General features: G+C 51.8%; 1 protein-coding gene across 1 annotated transcript; it reads right to left on the bottom strand.

Annotated features, from left to right (window-relative positions):
- Window positions 1–2429: 2429 nt before the first annotated feature.
- On the bottom strand, window positions 2430–11021 carry Natd1 (N-acetyltransferase domain containing 1). The gene is made up of 3 exons (XM_005349926.3): window positions 10876–11021; window positions 6066–6184; window positions 2430–5304 (listed from the first exon to the last, which is right to left on the bottom strand). Exons 1-3 carry the CDS (start codon window positions 10970–10972, stop codon window positions 5188–5190), a joined length of 333 nt encoding a protein of 110 aa, XP_005349983.1. The 5' UTR covers window positions 10973–11021; the 3' UTR covers window positions 2430–5187.
- Between the last annotated feature and the right edge of the window lie 4660 nt (window positions 11022–15681).

Here is a 15681-nt window from a genome sequence, read left to right as displayed (position 1 = left end):
CTGCCTCTTGAATGCTGGGACTAAAATTGCGTGCCACCACACCCCAGACTCCTGTAGGTCCTCAGATGGGAGCCGTGCTCACCTGTACACACGGACAGTCTCTCTACAGAGTTTCAGTGTGTGCACCATCTCGGGACTTTCCCCAGGCACTAGCAGGGCCCAGGAAGATGGAATCTCATCTGTCTTAGGTACCTGGTTATTCACGGGTGCTCCCTGGACCTCAGAGGAAAGTGAAGGATCCCCACAGCTTGCAGGAGGCTGATGGACGGTTATGGGTTGAATTTGAAATGACTCAGGGTCCCATTTTGAAAACTTGGAACCTTGGTGGTATCACCATTTTTTGCAGGCTGTGGGTGTGACTTGGCTGGTGGAAGCTGGGCACTGGGAGTCAAGGAGCACAAGCAGGGCAGTAAACACAGAGCTGGTGGGAGACCAGGCTGGTGAAATTTGGAGAAGGGCATGGGATCTGAGTGTTCAGCCCCTTGCCGTGTGGATGAGGAGGAGGCTCCCTGGTGTTCACACTGCTATGAGCGTCTCCATCACATCATGCTGCCATGGCTTCTTCACCACGGTGGGCTGAACCCTGTGAAACTGTGAGTCAAAAGAAACCTTCTTCCATTTTCTTTTTTTTTTTTTTTTTTTTTTTTCGAGACAGGGTTTCCGTGGTTTTGGAGCCTGTCCTGGAACTAGCTCTTGTAGACCAGGTTGGTCCCGAACTCACAGAGATCCACCTGCCTCTGCCTCCTGAGTGCTGGAATTAAAGGCGTGCGCCACCACCGCCTGGCAAAAGAAATCTTTCTTCTGTTGTTTCTCTAAGGTATTATAGTCATAGTGATCAAAAAAGCTGCTATCCATGTGATGGCCTGCTTTCCTGAGTTCACACTTATTTCCTATAGCCAACAGATAATACATCAAAACTGATTCTCCGAGAGGATCTCCAGGCTGAGGCCAGTGTGGGCAACATAGTATGATCCTATTTCCTCTCTGTGGGAGCCTCATTCCCCTCTCATCAGTCCCACGGCATGCCTGGCTGGAATCCCTCGTCTCTCATGCAGGAGGCTGACTCCCCCTTTTGGGGCCTGCCTTGGAGGCCCATTATTCCTGGTTTTCTGTTAAGCGGGGAGGATGCTAGGGATGGAACCAAGAGCCTTATGTATGCTGAGAAAATGTTCTACCCGTCAGGCTTTGCGGTACCAGCAGACGGGCATCACTGCCTACATTGTGTCCTGCTTAACCTGATTATCTGGGCTGCCCACTCTCCTCTCTGCACATCAGAAGGGGCTGCTGGCCTGTAACCCACGCTTGACAGAGCCTTAGCCAGTAAATTCTCAATTAGTTCTTGTTAGTGGGGCAGGGAGGCAAAAGGAGTCTCTGCTCTGAGGGTGTTTTGGTGGGGACAACAGTGATACATTCTTGGAATTTGTTCAGCAGGGCAACCCCTTAGCAACTGTGTGATTATGCTGCTGGAGGACTCTACCTGCCAGCCTCAGTGGAACAATCTGAGTAGTTCTGAGATTTTTTTTTTTTTTTTTGAGACAGGGTTTCTGTGTAGCTTTGGCTGTTCTGCAACTCTATAGACCAGGCTGGCCTTGAACTCATAGAGATCTGCCTGTTCTGCCTCCCAAGTGCTGGGATTTAAGGCCTGCACCACCACTTCCCAGCTGCAAGTTTTAATGTTTATGTAAGTTCTCTGCCTTGATTTGTTTTCCTGTGCTGGCTAACATCAGTGCCAGCAGCCGGACTGACCTCCTAGAAGGAGTTGCCTAAAGCTGTGAACATGGGATTGCCGATCTGTCTCCAAGCTGGAGCTCAGGGATGATCCCATTGCTGGGAAAAACAGACCCCTGAAAACTCACCAGCATGCACTGATGTTCAACCCCCAGTAGAGGTGAAAGGTTTCAGCCCTTAGGCATGGGCTAATCATCACTGCACCGCTACTGTAAAGCCTGTCTGCTCCCTTGCCCTTCTGCTCTAGCCTGGGGAATCCTGGAAGCAAATAAGTTCTTTATAGAATGTCCAGCCCTGGTTCTGCTGTGACATCACACAGCAGACTAATATACAAGTGCTGCGACAAGAAACCCCATCTCAAAAAACTAAAAAAAAAAAAAAAAAAAAAAAAGAGCAGTGGTGGCACACGCCTTTAATCCCAGCACTCAGGAGGCAGGCGGATCTCTATGAGTTCGAGGCCAGCCTGGTCTACAAGAGCTAGTGCCAGTGCCAGGACAGGCTCCAAAGCTACAGAGAAACCCTGTCTCGAAAAACCAAACCAAGCCAAACAAAACAAACCCCAAAAACAAGTGCTGCGATGATCACTTGCTTTGCCTCAAAGACCTCCCAGCTGGCTTGGGTTTTAGTGACTGAGGACCGAACTGAAGACCGACAGAAAGACCATCCCAAGGCACTGAAAGAGAACCAGAGAATACAATTTGACAACCAGAAAAGCATCTTTAATATCTTGAAGCCATAGGACACAGCTGAAATCCCTAAATGTGATCCTGGAGGTTGCAGTTACAAGCTCAGCCCACAGCTGCACAGGATCTCATGTACGAAATGTAGGGCAATGAGTTGGAAGTAGAACCCTGAGTAGAAAGACTTGTGGGAGGTCTTGACCAACCCAAGTCCTGATCTGAGGAACAATAGGTGAGTGGCCTGGTGCTCCAGGGGAGTGTTCCTGTTCTCAAGCCAGACTTCTGGATGTTGGCCATGTACCTTATAATTCAAGACAGAGCCCTATCTCAGTCCTTCAAAGGAATAAGGGAACTGCTAAAAACTGTATCTATGTATTGTTTCCCAAAGTAGACATCTGATCACAACACACGAGCTGGGAACCATCTAGAGGACAAGGATTAGTTTTGGATCCTGGGCTGTCTAGCTGTATGGGTTACAGGCTGGTGACTCCCTCAATCTGACCCTGTCCTCTGCAGGACAGGTCCAATAACTGGTGTCTCTTGGGCTTTTCATGAGAATTAACGGTAAAACCACTTTAGGGCCCACAATGTATACTAGCTACCCAAGCCCTAGTGGGTTAGGTCCCATTTAAGAGGAGCTGGCATGAGCAGATTCTCTGTGTTCTTGTTTTGGAAAACTTGCACTGCTCCTGTGTTTACCAACGTTGGGCCAAGAATCCCCAAATGACCAACTTCGGGCAAAGAGCAGCTCATGTATGAGAGGCTAGTGTGGGACCATGACCTCTTCTAGGAATCCCTATAAAGCTGTTGCCCAGGCAATGAGGAGTAGGAATCCCAATGCTAATTACCACTATTGTGCTGGGAGACCCATCAGCCCATGGTAGCCTTCAGAGCATAGGCTCCCCTGAAGTGTGGGGGGGTCCCACTACGCAGGTAGTGCTGAGGACCAAGAAACAAGCTGGACGCCAGGGAGGACCGCTTCCTACACAATCTATCTCTTCCCCAGTCCTTCACTCTGTGCCTTAGTCTTTTATCAGTTACCAACAGGATCATGCAATCTGTTCAAAAGTCAGAAAAATGAGGGGGATGTAGGTCTCAAGACCAGCCTTGGCCCAGATACTACTGGTGGCAGATTGAGTAGGAAAGGCACATGAGTTACTGCCTGGGTAGACTGGGCAAGGAAGAGAAACCCCAGGGTAAAAACTGACCACAGCACAGACCTACTGAAGGAACATGAAGCCGAGCGACCAGTGGCTAACCATGGACTCCTGGAGTGAGCCGGGACATGGAGCAGGTGGGATGGAGAGGCAGATGGGTAGCACCAGAGTGGCCCAGCTGGGCAGTATTGGTTGGCCAAGAGGAAGAGGCAGAGATATGGTTATTGCTACACCGCAAGGCTGGGAAGCCTCCGGGACATGGGCAGTGGGACTTTAAGGCTGCCAAGGCAGTGAGGATGCTCAGGCCACCCTGCAGCGACTTGAAACAAGTTCACCGAGGAAGCCTAGCCACTCTTCTTGGGTCCACGAGTCAGGGACCCTCATTCAAGTACTGTGTTGTAGACACACTGCCATCACAGCTGGCAGAATACTGTCAGCAATGTCTTCCTAGAGGCCCAGGGTTTGTCTGGACCCGGAAAAAGAGTTCCTGGCAGACAGAGAAGGGCAGGGGAGGTATTTTGGGTCATCCCGGAGTTATAGGAGGCTGGAAAAGGAACATCAAGCACAGGGTAAGAGTCAGGGGCGCAAGAGGTAGGGAAATGCCAAGGGTGGGGACCATGAAGACCCATGCATGACTGCAGTGGTGAGTGAGGCTCAAGGGTTCTGAGCCAGTCAGGATACACGGTCTCCTGCTACAGATTTCAGTACTCCTGCAGAGTGGGAAGGTGTCCGGAGTGGCTAAGCAGCAGTGGAGACAGACGACCAGAAGCCAGGAACACAAGAGAGGATACAAAATGGATTTTGTGCGTCACCTTCCCACCCATCTCCAAGGTGACCTTCAAGAAAGGCCTGGTAGTGCTGCTGGAAGGTCAGAGAGGGCCGAGGATACTGCACTGTTCAGCAGACCAACACTGTCCTTTGAACTGACTCCAGCAGTTGAATCCATGGGAAAGCAGACCCTCAGCCAAGGATCATGTACGGTGTGGGTAACCAAGGAGAGGAAGGCATTCACTGTCACCTGCCCTGTTTCTGTGCTCATGTGCCGGTGTGCATGCCCACAGAGGGGCCGGGGGCACAGCTCTCACACCAGGAACGTGCTCTCTGCTGCTGTTCCACTGCCTGTGCCAGGGCACGCAAGTCTGAGAAAGAGAAAGGGTTTCACTGGCAGTGGCTAAGGCTTGGCACCCCCTCCTTGGGAAGCTGGCACATAGGGTTCCTGTTGTTCTTCTTGGCTCCAGGAACGCCCTCCTCATTTGCAGGAAGGACACAGCTCCAGGACGTGGTGGCGGGGACTCTACCTCACCCTCTTGCTGATCTGAGCAGGGACCCAGTAGCCAGGCTAGACGGGATGTGCGGCTGGTGGAAGAAGAACCTCAGCAAAGCCAGACCTCTGTGGGAAGAGGGTCTTGGCCACTTGGCCTGTCCTTCATTCCACTCTGGATATCCACACATCCTTAGCCAGCAGCTGGTCCCCAGAATTCTGGATGAGGGCTGCAGATGAGTGTCCTTGCAAAAATAACTCTGAGCCTGTCCCCATGGGAACAGGTTCCTGAGAGCACATGAGCTGGCTGAGGCCCACGTGGAAGGCCCACAGGGTGCACTCCTGCACACAGTGGCCAGGGTCATGGCTGTAGGCGCTCCAGGTACTGTGGCAGGGGGTTTTCCTTGACGTATTTCTGGATATACCAGCAGGTGAGGTGAGCCTTCAGGTCTTCCTCCACCACGAAGTCCAGGGCGGCCTGAACCAGCAGAGGGAAAACAGTTGTTAAGAGTTGCAGCTTACTGGGGACTGAGGCCCATTGTGGTCCATGACTGGGCCCATCAGCGCTGTTATTTTCCCAGGTTCCCCATGTGGCTATCTTCCCATTTTGCCTAGCTCAGTGTCTCAAGTTCTTTCCCTGGTAATTGGGTTAATTTACAGACCAGCTTGTGACCAGGTCCTGTATGTAAGGGCACAAGGCCCAGGAAACCCCACAGGAAGGGAAAAGAGGCCTCCAATCTAGGAGAATAAGGGAGTAAGGGAGCAGGGAGGGGAAGAGAGGGACACGGGATTGGGAAACCAGCAGAGGGCTTCACTAGAAACACAGGGGTGGGGGCTGCACCCAAAAGGGATTCTTTGTCTCACCTGTACTTTGTTCCCAGGCAGCCTGGGATTTTGAAGTGCTTGGGAGAGGCAGGTGGAGGTGGATGACCCGGGCATGAGCCTACTGACTCGGACATTCATTTACTTTGCATTATCAGGGCTTAAGTCCTGAGTGCCAGGTCCTGGTCTCAAGGTGGAATCAGGCTATAGGGACCCTATGCTCAAAAGAGTTGTCACCTGCCACAGCAGGCCTAGGAGCACAATAAGCAGTCCAGAGTTCTCCCATTGCTGACTGCAAACGCTTGGCCAGATGGGCCTGTGCAGCTGTGGCCTAGACACAAACTAGAGTTAGCCACCAGTCGATCTTCCCTGCAAGGGGAGAGTGACAGCTGTGTCCTGGTCTGCTGCCCATCATACCTTGGCCAGGTGCTTGGCAATGCCACGCCCACGGTAAGCATCTGGAACCTCTGTGTGCTGCAGGTCTACGATCCGCTTGCCCACATACTCATAGAGCAGGACAGCCCGGTCATGACATCCTAGAGCAGGGGATAGAAAGAGCCGAGGCATGGACTCCAGGAGTCCTCGGAGCTTCCCAGGTGTGGAGGATAGGGTAAAGAACGGTATCTGGAGCCAGACTACCAGTACGCTATAAGAGCTGAATTTTGAACAACCCCTGTACCTTGGTTTCCATATCCCCAGAGTAAGGAGCAGGATAGCATTCCTCAGAGGGCTGTGTGTAGAGTTCAATGGGGCATTCTCTGCTCAATGTGGTGCCCAAAACACCCAATCACCCACAAGACCTTGCTACTGTCATTCCAGGACCCTAACCCTGTGTTCTCAGCTAACCCCCACTTTTAGGTCCAGCATGAGGCACAATAGAGCCTAATAAACCCATTACTTCAGTAAAGGGAAGATACAGGAGGCACTATCAGTCAGAGCACAAGCCCTGCCCACCCCCCAGCCAAGACCAGGCTGAATCAGAGTCCACAAGGCATCAACATTAGGCACAGGAAGCAGGAACAAATCGTTATCCACCCTCCCTGCCCTGCCAGGACAAGAGTACACCAGTCTGCTAAAATCCTGCTGGAAATGTTCCTGGGGAAGCTGCTTCAAATCACAATGTGTAGTTCTGACTGCCTAGTCACTCATCCACCCAATGTTTATCAAGTCACAAACACTTCTCAGGTGCTGGGCATACAGATCTGCCCTCATGACTAAGGGGAGCAAAGGTAAGCAAGAAAAGCAAGTAGCGTGTAACGTATCAGTCGACAGGGAATGGGCTCGGGGAGATGCTCCAGCAGGAATAGTGAGGACGCTGGTGTAGCTAGCGAGAGTGGACCAAGGGAGCGGGAAGTGACGGGCAGGTCCTGCAGCGCCTTCTTGGCCATCATGAACTAGGTCCTTAGTAGAGGGGAGGAAGGTAATTCGTAGTCTCACAGAATCTTCTGGCTGCTGTGTGACAATCTAGGGCAAAAGAGTTCAATGCAGCAGCCGCCTTAGTCCTGGCGGGAAGAAGAGGCCAGACTACTCCAGAGGTGTCCACTCTGGAGGACTCGATGGCAGTTGAGGTATGCTCAATGACAAAAGAAGCCAAAGGCAAGCCCAACAATTTTTATTCGAAGGGACTGCCTGTGTGTGAGAGGAATGCTCAAGCTGGCTCCAGGGAAAGGCAGAGCCATTATGGCAGGGGTTGCCAGGGGGCTCTCAGGACAAAGCCTGTCATCTGGGAAGGACACAGTAGTTAGAAAGAGGGTATCTGGCTTTTGTGCAAAAGTCCTGAAGGAATGGGGGACACAAGGCCCACTGGTGTGAGAAGTCCAGGTGGTGAGACAGCAGAAGCAAAGTCCTCATGATACTCAGAACAAGGAGACCAGAGTGGCTGCTCTGAGTGTGTCAGGGATCCTAGGGCCACCAAAAGACTAGCTTATGCTCCCAAGCAGTCTTGGGAGGCAGGGGCTGATTCTTGCAAACTTGCTAGTATCTTCAGTCTCTTCCTGTTCTCAACCCCATAGAGCCTACTTAGCCTATGGGCAACCCTGGAATATCGCAGTGATTCTCTGCCTAGGCCTTTGGTGTTTTTTTTTTTTTCCTTTTCTTTTTCGAGACAGGGTTTCTCTGTAGCTTTTGGAGCCTGTTCTGGAACTAGCTCTTGTAGACCAGGCTGGCAAGATCCACCTGCCTCCACCAAGTACAGGGAGATCCGAGTACTGGGATTAAAGGTGTGTGCCACTACAACCCGGTGGCCTTTGGTGTCTTGAGGTCAGGACAATCACCACCTTGTCACCATAGCCCCCAGGAAAAGTCTGTCAAAAACCTGCTTCTTCCCACCGGATGCATGAGACTAGAGATGGACTAGTTGCATATGGGAGCCCCGAGGCCTGGCCCCTGTGCTTTTAGTGGGATCCCCAGAGAACAGCCAAGTCCCCAGCAGGTGTCTGCTTGGGCTTGCTTTCAGATATACCAGCAAGCCCAGCCACACCCTAACTGCAGCCCCTCCCTACAGCAGCCACTAAGTGTTTGATTAGCTGCTTGCTGGTCTTCCCACTTGCCACATCTGTACCCAGAGCCTCCCAGATGGGCACCGCCTTCTCATTCCAGATGTTTCCTCACTAGGGGCTTCTCCTGACTGCCCACCATCACGGGACACAATGCTCACGCCAACACCATGCAATGGATGGACCACCTGGACTCAGTCTAGATGAGGCTCTGAGTGACCCAGACCTCTGATGGCAAGCATGTTGGGGACGGTGATGGGCACCCAGGAACTGGAGGAATGAGCTGGGCTTAGTTCTTGTTCTGTCTTCCTACTTGCAAAGTAGAGGATAGAAAGATTCTGGGAGGGATCTAAGTGAGCCTTCTTGCCACCAGTAGCTGTCCCAGAGGTGGAGAGCTAGCTCAGCAGTGAAGAGGGCTTTCTACTTTTACAGGGAACCCTCAGATCTTAGCACCTGTGCCTGGCAGCCCACACCTGCCTCTAACACCAGCTGCCATGATCTTACACCCTCACTGGAATACAAGACAGACAGAAAGACAGACACACACACACCCCAAATCTTTAAACCACATACAGACCTGGCTGAGGTAAGGAAAGAGAAGGCAAGGAAGGGGCTGGAGGCAGGGGCCTTATATAACTTCGTCCAACCTTTAGATGACAAACCCTCAGAAGGCAGCCTGAGGTTCCATTATGGACTAGCTGTTCACCAGTCTCCTGCCTTGGTCTCCTACCTAAGAAATTGGCCACACATCCTGTATTTCAGAACTCATATATACCTGAGTTCTAGTCTCCTCTCACATTCCGCATCAGCAAGCTCTTGCTGTTTCCTGGCACTTCTGCTCAGGACTTAGGCATTTCTTCCACCCCTGCTCACACTGCGTGGACCAGGGTAGTAGCCAGCTCCCTGCTCTATCATGCCCCATAATATGTTCCCCACTAGCCCAGCCTTAGGGTTCCTGATCCATGTCATCTGTTCTCTTTTCAGGGTCAAGGCCAAACTCATATAAGCCAACACTTTCAGGCCCTATACTATTCGCCCCCTATGAGCTCAGTCTCACCATACCCTATCCAGGCACTGCTCCTGGCTGCTCTGAACACACACAATGGGGACTGCAGGACCTCTGCTCTCAACTGCTTCTTTTGTCCAGTGTCACTTCTCCCAAGGGCCTTTGTTTTATAAGACATTATGTAATTTATTCGAGACCCACCTCTCCCTATAGACTGTCAGTCCCACAAACCCTGGGCACCTTGAAGAGTGCTGGTAAACAGTAGATACTCAGTAAATACTAGCAGAATGAACCCTAGTTGGCCTAGGCTGTGCAGGAGGAGTGGAGGAGGGGTTGCCAGCCTCTAGGCACCCTGTTTCCCCAGGGCACCATTTGTGGTTAGCGACAGGGCAGCAGGTTCCACAAGGCTCAAGTTTAAAGCTGTAGTCTGCTCACAGGCAGCATTAGAGTGCTGTCCTTTTGACTGGACCCATTTGAAGAGAAAGGGGAAAAGAAGCCCAAGGGATCCCTGTTTTTTTCTTTGTGGATCTAATGGGTCTCTGGAGTCACCTGGAGAATCATACACAGCCTCCCTGGAACTCAGAAAACTTCAGAAAAGAGATTCTGAGAAAAAAAATCAACAAACAAAACCCAGACAAGGCCTCTCAAGTGACCAGGGCCAAGTGTTACTGCCAGCTGAGCCACCATCAGCATGATGACAGGATTTGTTTCTCTATGGGAAGAGCGTGACAGCATAGGGGCAGCTGGACCCAGATTTGAATATGACTCTGGCCTTGTTAAGGCTGGGCAAATCACTTCCTGAGCCCCAGCCTCAGTTTACTCAAGTGTAATGTGGGGCGGTATGTCACAACAAGGAAGCGACAGCTGCCTCCACTGTAGGTAGGAGGCACAAATGGGAGGCCAGGCGTCTTCTGCTTGTGACCAAGAGCTGGTCACAGAAGACTGGCTCAGAAACTCAGGACAGGCCGATCCGTACCTTCTCTGCTGCACAACTCACTGGCAGACCTCATGCCAAGTGTGTCCTTTCATTGGCGCAGTGGCCTCTAAGTTAGGTCACAGACAGCTCAGAGGGCCCAGATGGGAGGGGTAGGCTAAAATGAATTCAAGGTCCCATATTTCATATTCGTTTCCAGTCCCTAGGATCAATGGGAGTGTCGGCCTGCTGGGACAAACGCTACAGAAGACGAGAGGCCTTGACCTAGCTCTCCGGTTTGAAAAGTAGCCATTTACCTATGTTTATCAGCACTCGCCGTGCACCGAATGTGTCATTCTGAACCTTTAATGCCACAGTATCTCATCCTCACTGCCAGCCAAAGCGGTGTTCACTACAACTATCCCCACTGCAGATTCTGGGAGGCCGAGGCACACACCGACCGGGCAAGTTGGCCTAACTAACATCTCAGAGCCACCTACCCGCCTCCTCCTCCAGGCCACAAGTTCCCGGGGTTATGCCCCAGGCCCGCGCAGGCTCCTCTAGGGCGGCAGGAAGCAACCGAACACCCGGGGGGGATGACAGGCCACCAGCGACCTGCTCTCTAGGATCCAGGGTGGCAGCCCTCCGTCCGCGATGCCGGAAGCCGGCAGCGCTAGCAGGTGCGGGCTGCCCGGGCGGGCGCGCTCCGGCGGTGCCTATCGGGGTTCGGGAGCCCTCCCGCCCCGGGATCCGTCCGCCCGCAGGTCCCGCCCCGTCCCGCCCGCGCGCGCGCAAACAAAGGCAGCGCGGTACCGTTGAGGCGCACGGAGAACTGGCGGCGTTGGCGGTCGTGTTCCACGCGGATGGGGCCGCCCTGCTCCAGCGCGCTCGGCGGGGTCGCGTGTGCCATCGCGCGCGCCGAGGTTGGGGACCGCGGGCCGCAGCGAACTGACTCTCGGGCGGCGCGGGCCGGAGAGGGGGGCGGGGCCGGAAATCAGCTGTGAGTCACGTGCGCCGCGCGCACGGTCTGTTTGGATACATTCCTGGCGTCTCTTAAAGAGGCCGCGCCGCGCTTTTCTCTCGCGGCCGCAACAATGATGGGCTGGCCCCTCAAGGATGCCGATTGTTCTCGGGTTTGCCCCAGATGCATCTGTAGGACCCACATGGACCCATCTGAAAAACACGTAACTTCGACCCGCGGGGCAATTCTGATCCTAAGACAGTCATCTAATATTAGGCACTGGCTTCACTGGCAAGCACAGATACCCAGACCCGGTTTCACTGGGACTGGGCATCAAAAGGCATACCTAGCCTCCAGCTGGAACTCTGCTGGGACTGGCGCTGTGCAGCTCAGCCACCTGGGGCTGTTGAAGCTCCTGTTGAGAGATTACCCTCAGGCGTGTTTGGTACTGGGTGAAAAGTCACCTTTCCCAAAAGAAAGGCAGATCTACGAGGTCCCTGGGAAGCGAGCTCCCCAGGAACCAATGTCTCCCTAGAAACCAGAGTATTTGTAACTACTCCTCAGCAAATAGTATTTGGAAAGTTTGCCATGCATGTTCACAGAATCACATTCTGTTAATTACGGTGCAAATTTGATGTCCACATCTATAAGACCACCATACAAATGGACATACAGAAAGCTTGGGTGTGCCTCAGTGGTAGAGTGCTTGAAGTTGTGTGTTTCTAACCGACACAAAGTGTACGTTGGTGGTGGTGGTGGTGGTGACTGGTGGTGGTGGTGGTGACGATAAGGAAGCACTTAGCAGCTAAAAAGAGATCTCCATGGGTCCACTGCCAATTGGTGTCTTCCTTTGGATGGAACTATGCTCCCTGATTTTTAGCTCTATTGACTAAACAGATTTCTCCAAGAACGTCCTATATAATGGAACTGCACAATATTGACCTTTTAGTATCCAGTTCCTTTCTTTTTGTTTGAGACCAGATTCCTCTGTGTAGCCCTGAACGTCAGGGAAACTGCCACGTAGACCAAGCTAGCCTTGAACTCAGAGACCTGCCTGCCCCTGCCTCCCGAGTTCTGGGATTAAAGGCGTGTACCACCACTCCCTAGCCTAGTATTTAGTTTCTCTCTTGGCATCCACCTGTGATCAGCCATGTTGTTGCTGCTATCATGTTCATCGCTGTGTCAGGTATTCCATGGTGAGCATGTACCGGTTTATCCGTCACATGTTAATGGGTTGTTGTGTTGTTTTGGTTTGGGGCAGCTATGAGTAACATGTTGTGGATATCCTCTGGCCAGTATTCCCCTGGGGTAGTTCCAAGGAATGTGTGGCTGGGTTGTTTAGCCGGTGTGTTTAGTGTTGTGAAAAGCTACAGGATCCTTTTCTAAATGCGCAGTTTTACATTGCTACTGATAAGTTTGGAAGTTGCAGTGGACATTTCATCATTCGTGGCAGTGATTGGCTCTTGAACCCTTCCCCAGGCTGCCAGGCCACTTACGCGTCCATTAATTAACACTCTTGTCTGGTTTTGTGCCCACTAAATTTTCATTTCAATTTCTTCTGACCTTTCTTATTGTTTGGTTAGAGGTCAGATGCACTATTGAGAGTGTCTTTTCTGAGCAAGTAATTTCCTTTTCTTCACGAGTGTGTGCTGTACCACAGCATCTGTAAACAAAAGCGGGCTGAGGGGCTGAGGTGGGTCATGATATGCAAAGTGACGGAAAGGGATCACGTGATCAGAGAGGGCTAGGGCTTGGCTGAGTCAGGGCTGGAGGCAACTGTGAACTAGGAAGATAAGACCTGTGAGTCTCAGGTGACCTCACTCCCCAAGAATGTGAGTGGAGATGGCCAGAGCACGTTCCTGGACAGTGTCTGAGCTGTCCACTCATCTGCACACCACTGTGCCTTTGCATGACTGCCCTAGTGCCACTTCCTGGAGAAGCCCTCATCTGCTCTTATGTCTACTGACAAGGCGTCCCACCTGCCAGTCTGGACTAGGGGAGAGTCTGTCTGGCCTGATGCGGGTCAGACAAGGGCACATGAGAAGCTTACTTCTCTTAGACTCTTTCTTCCCTACGTGCTGGGGTCTGTGAGTCCTGCAGAAATCCATCTTGGAAGCTAGGCATAGTGTTGGCCTGTACTCTCGCACTTGGGAGGTGGAGGTGGGCGTTCAGCGCAATTCTCAGCTACATCCTCAGCTTGAGCTATGGGCAACCCTGCCCACCTAAACCAAAGAAGTAAAGTTCTTTCCAGAAAACAAAAGAATAAAATGAGTGCCGCCGGGTGGTGGTGGTGGCCCACACCTTTAATCCCTGCACTCAAGCAGCCGAGGCGGGTGGATCTCTGTGAGTTCAAGGCCAGGCTGGGTCTATGGAGCAAGTTCCAGGACAGTCTCCAAAACCCAAAAACCAGAGCAATGAATGTTTGCTGGAGTCACTGAATGTCTGGATGACTCAGTGCTGGAAGCTGCTCATGCATGAGGACTAGAGTAGGGTGTGGAGCTGACTTATCTGGGTGCTCTTTAATCTGCCAGGCATGTACTGAACATCTCCTGTGGAGCAGGGACTGTTGTGAGGGACACAATGAGCAAAGCAGATGCCCCCCCCCATCCCCGCAGCACAGCTCCACAGGGGTGCACTGAAATCAAAGAAGGAAGGAGTGGGTTGATGGTGCCAATGCTCGCCAATCCAGCTGTTTCTGGGTCATTGCGCTCCTGGAGGCAGTTTGGCTTCAGGCAGGCTTCAGCTGAGATAGAGGCTTTTAAAGAAAGACTTGAAGGAAGTAAAGGAATGAGCTGGGTGGGAGAGGGAGAGCAGTCTAGGCAGCAGAGGCATTGGGTTAAGATCAAGAGCCCAGGTGTGGCCAGGCGGTGGTGGTGCATACCGCTAATTCTAGTACTAAGGGGGCGAGAGGCAAGCGGATCTCTGTGAACTTGTGGCCAGCCTGGTCTACAGAGTGAGTTGCAGGACAGCCTGAGCTACACAGAGAAGACCTATCTTGAAAAACAAAACAAAGCACTGTTGGGAAGCCACTGACTGCCACGGAGTTGTACAGCAAGGACCCCTGACACGAGCTGGGAAGTAGCCTGGGGGAGGGGATGGGGGAGGGCTTGGGCATGATTATTTGTTTTGAAATTTTTCCACATTTGTAGATAAAATAGCAAGTAAAATACTGTCCTACTTACCTGCCCAATTGCTATTTGTCTTCATTTAACAAAATTTAAAGGGTGTTTACATTCAGTAAGGACCCCTTCTTTGAGCAGGTATTTTACAAGCCACTGAGCCACCACCACCTCTCAATCCAAAACAATGTCCTGCCCTGACACGTCTTTCAACCCCTTACCCACCCACCTGGCCAGTTTTCAGTCCTTCTCCTTTTGCCTTTGCTAGAGTGTCATCCACCAGGAACCTTGCAGCTTGTAACCTTTTGGCCTGCCCCTGATCATTCTGATGTCCTTGCAATTGACTAATACACTGAACCACTCAGCACCCTGTCCCTTCACGGCTACATAAGATCTGAGAAATGGTGTTAAGTGCACCCTCTGCTAACTGCATGAGGGTGGCCCAGAAGTGGAACAGGGATTAGGGACTCTGCAGTGCTCCCAAGGACAACATAGCTGTTGTTCACAGTCTCAAGCTCTGCCATCTTAGTGACAGGAAGGAAAGTTCCAGCCTCCACTTCCACCCTGTCTGTTGCCATGACTAGGAGGTCTTCTCCCTGCCCTGAACATTATGGATACTTTGTCTCTTTGCTGTGGTACTGTAACTGCCTGGGAAGGAATGAAGAATTCTAAAGACACTGTTGTGACTATCAAACTGTTGAAACTATGGGCCCCAAAGAAATAGGAATTTCCCCAGAAACCTCCTGCTGGGAGAAGGTTAGCTACAGGGGAATCTGTCTCCCTGAAAGATTTCACACAGGTCACAAGCTGTCAGAGCATCTAACGGGATGAGACTGAAGTCCTGACAGTGACGGTCAAGGATGTGCAGGACCCCCTTGACTGACACCTTGACCACACTGCTTAGCTGTACTCATTCTCCGCCCTCAATTTAAACCTTGCTCTCACTTCTCTCTCCCCCAATATGGCCACATTATTATTATTTTTTCCCCAAGATAGGATTTCTCTGTGTAGCCACTCTGGCTGTCCTGGAACTCTCTATAGATCAGGCTGACCTCGAACTCACAGAGCTGTCTGCCTCTGCCTTCTGAGTGCTGGGACTAAAGGTGTGCAGCATCACCACTGGGCCATGGCCACACTGAATACTTTTTTTTCTCTTTTCTGATTTCTATGTTTAATTTGGCTCCTTTGGTTGACTTATGGAGGAGGAGTAGCCAGACCTGCCTTGGAGCACAGGTTGTGACCCCCAAGTTTGATAACAACAGTAAACAGAGGACACAACCCCAGGGAGGTAGACCTGATGGTGGAGTCTAAACGAGCTGGAAACACCCCTTGTCTTGCACAAGTCACTTGACTTGATGTGGGTATCTTCACCCAGTCATAGGAGGGAGCTCAAGTTCCACCAGGAGAGATGCCCACCGGAGTTGAGTACCGGGTCTTGGATGGACTCCTGGGTCTATTCGTCTCTAGAGTCCCCAGTTCTGTACTCACAGGGCTTCAGTTGCCCTTCTTTTGTGGAACGGGGCTGGGGCACATAAGCTT

This window comes from Microtus ochrogaster, chromosome 7 (genome assembly GCF_000317375.1).
Source record: "Microtus ochrogaster isolate Prairie Vole_2 chromosome 7, MicOch1.0, whole genome shotgun sequence".
In the NCBI taxonomy this organism is placed as follows: Eukaryota; Metazoa; Chordata; class Mammalia; order Rodentia; family Cricetidae; genus Microtus; species Microtus ochrogaster.
This window is presented reverse-complemented; position numbering and strand designations above follow the sequence as displayed.

Coding starts and splice junctions, on each gene's coding strand:
- Natd1 (XM_005349926.3), bottom strand. CDS start 10,972: ATGGCACACGCGACCCCGCCGAGCGCGCTGGAGCAGGGCGGCCCCATC. Junction 6,185..10,875: donor GTTCTCCGTGCGCCTCAACG/GTACCGCGCTGC, acceptor CCCCTGCTCTAG/GATGTCATGACCGGGCTGTC. Junction 5,305..6,065: donor TTGCCAAGCACCTGGCCAAG/GTATGATGGGCA, acceptor CTGCTGGTTCAG/GCCGCCCTGGACTTCGTGGT.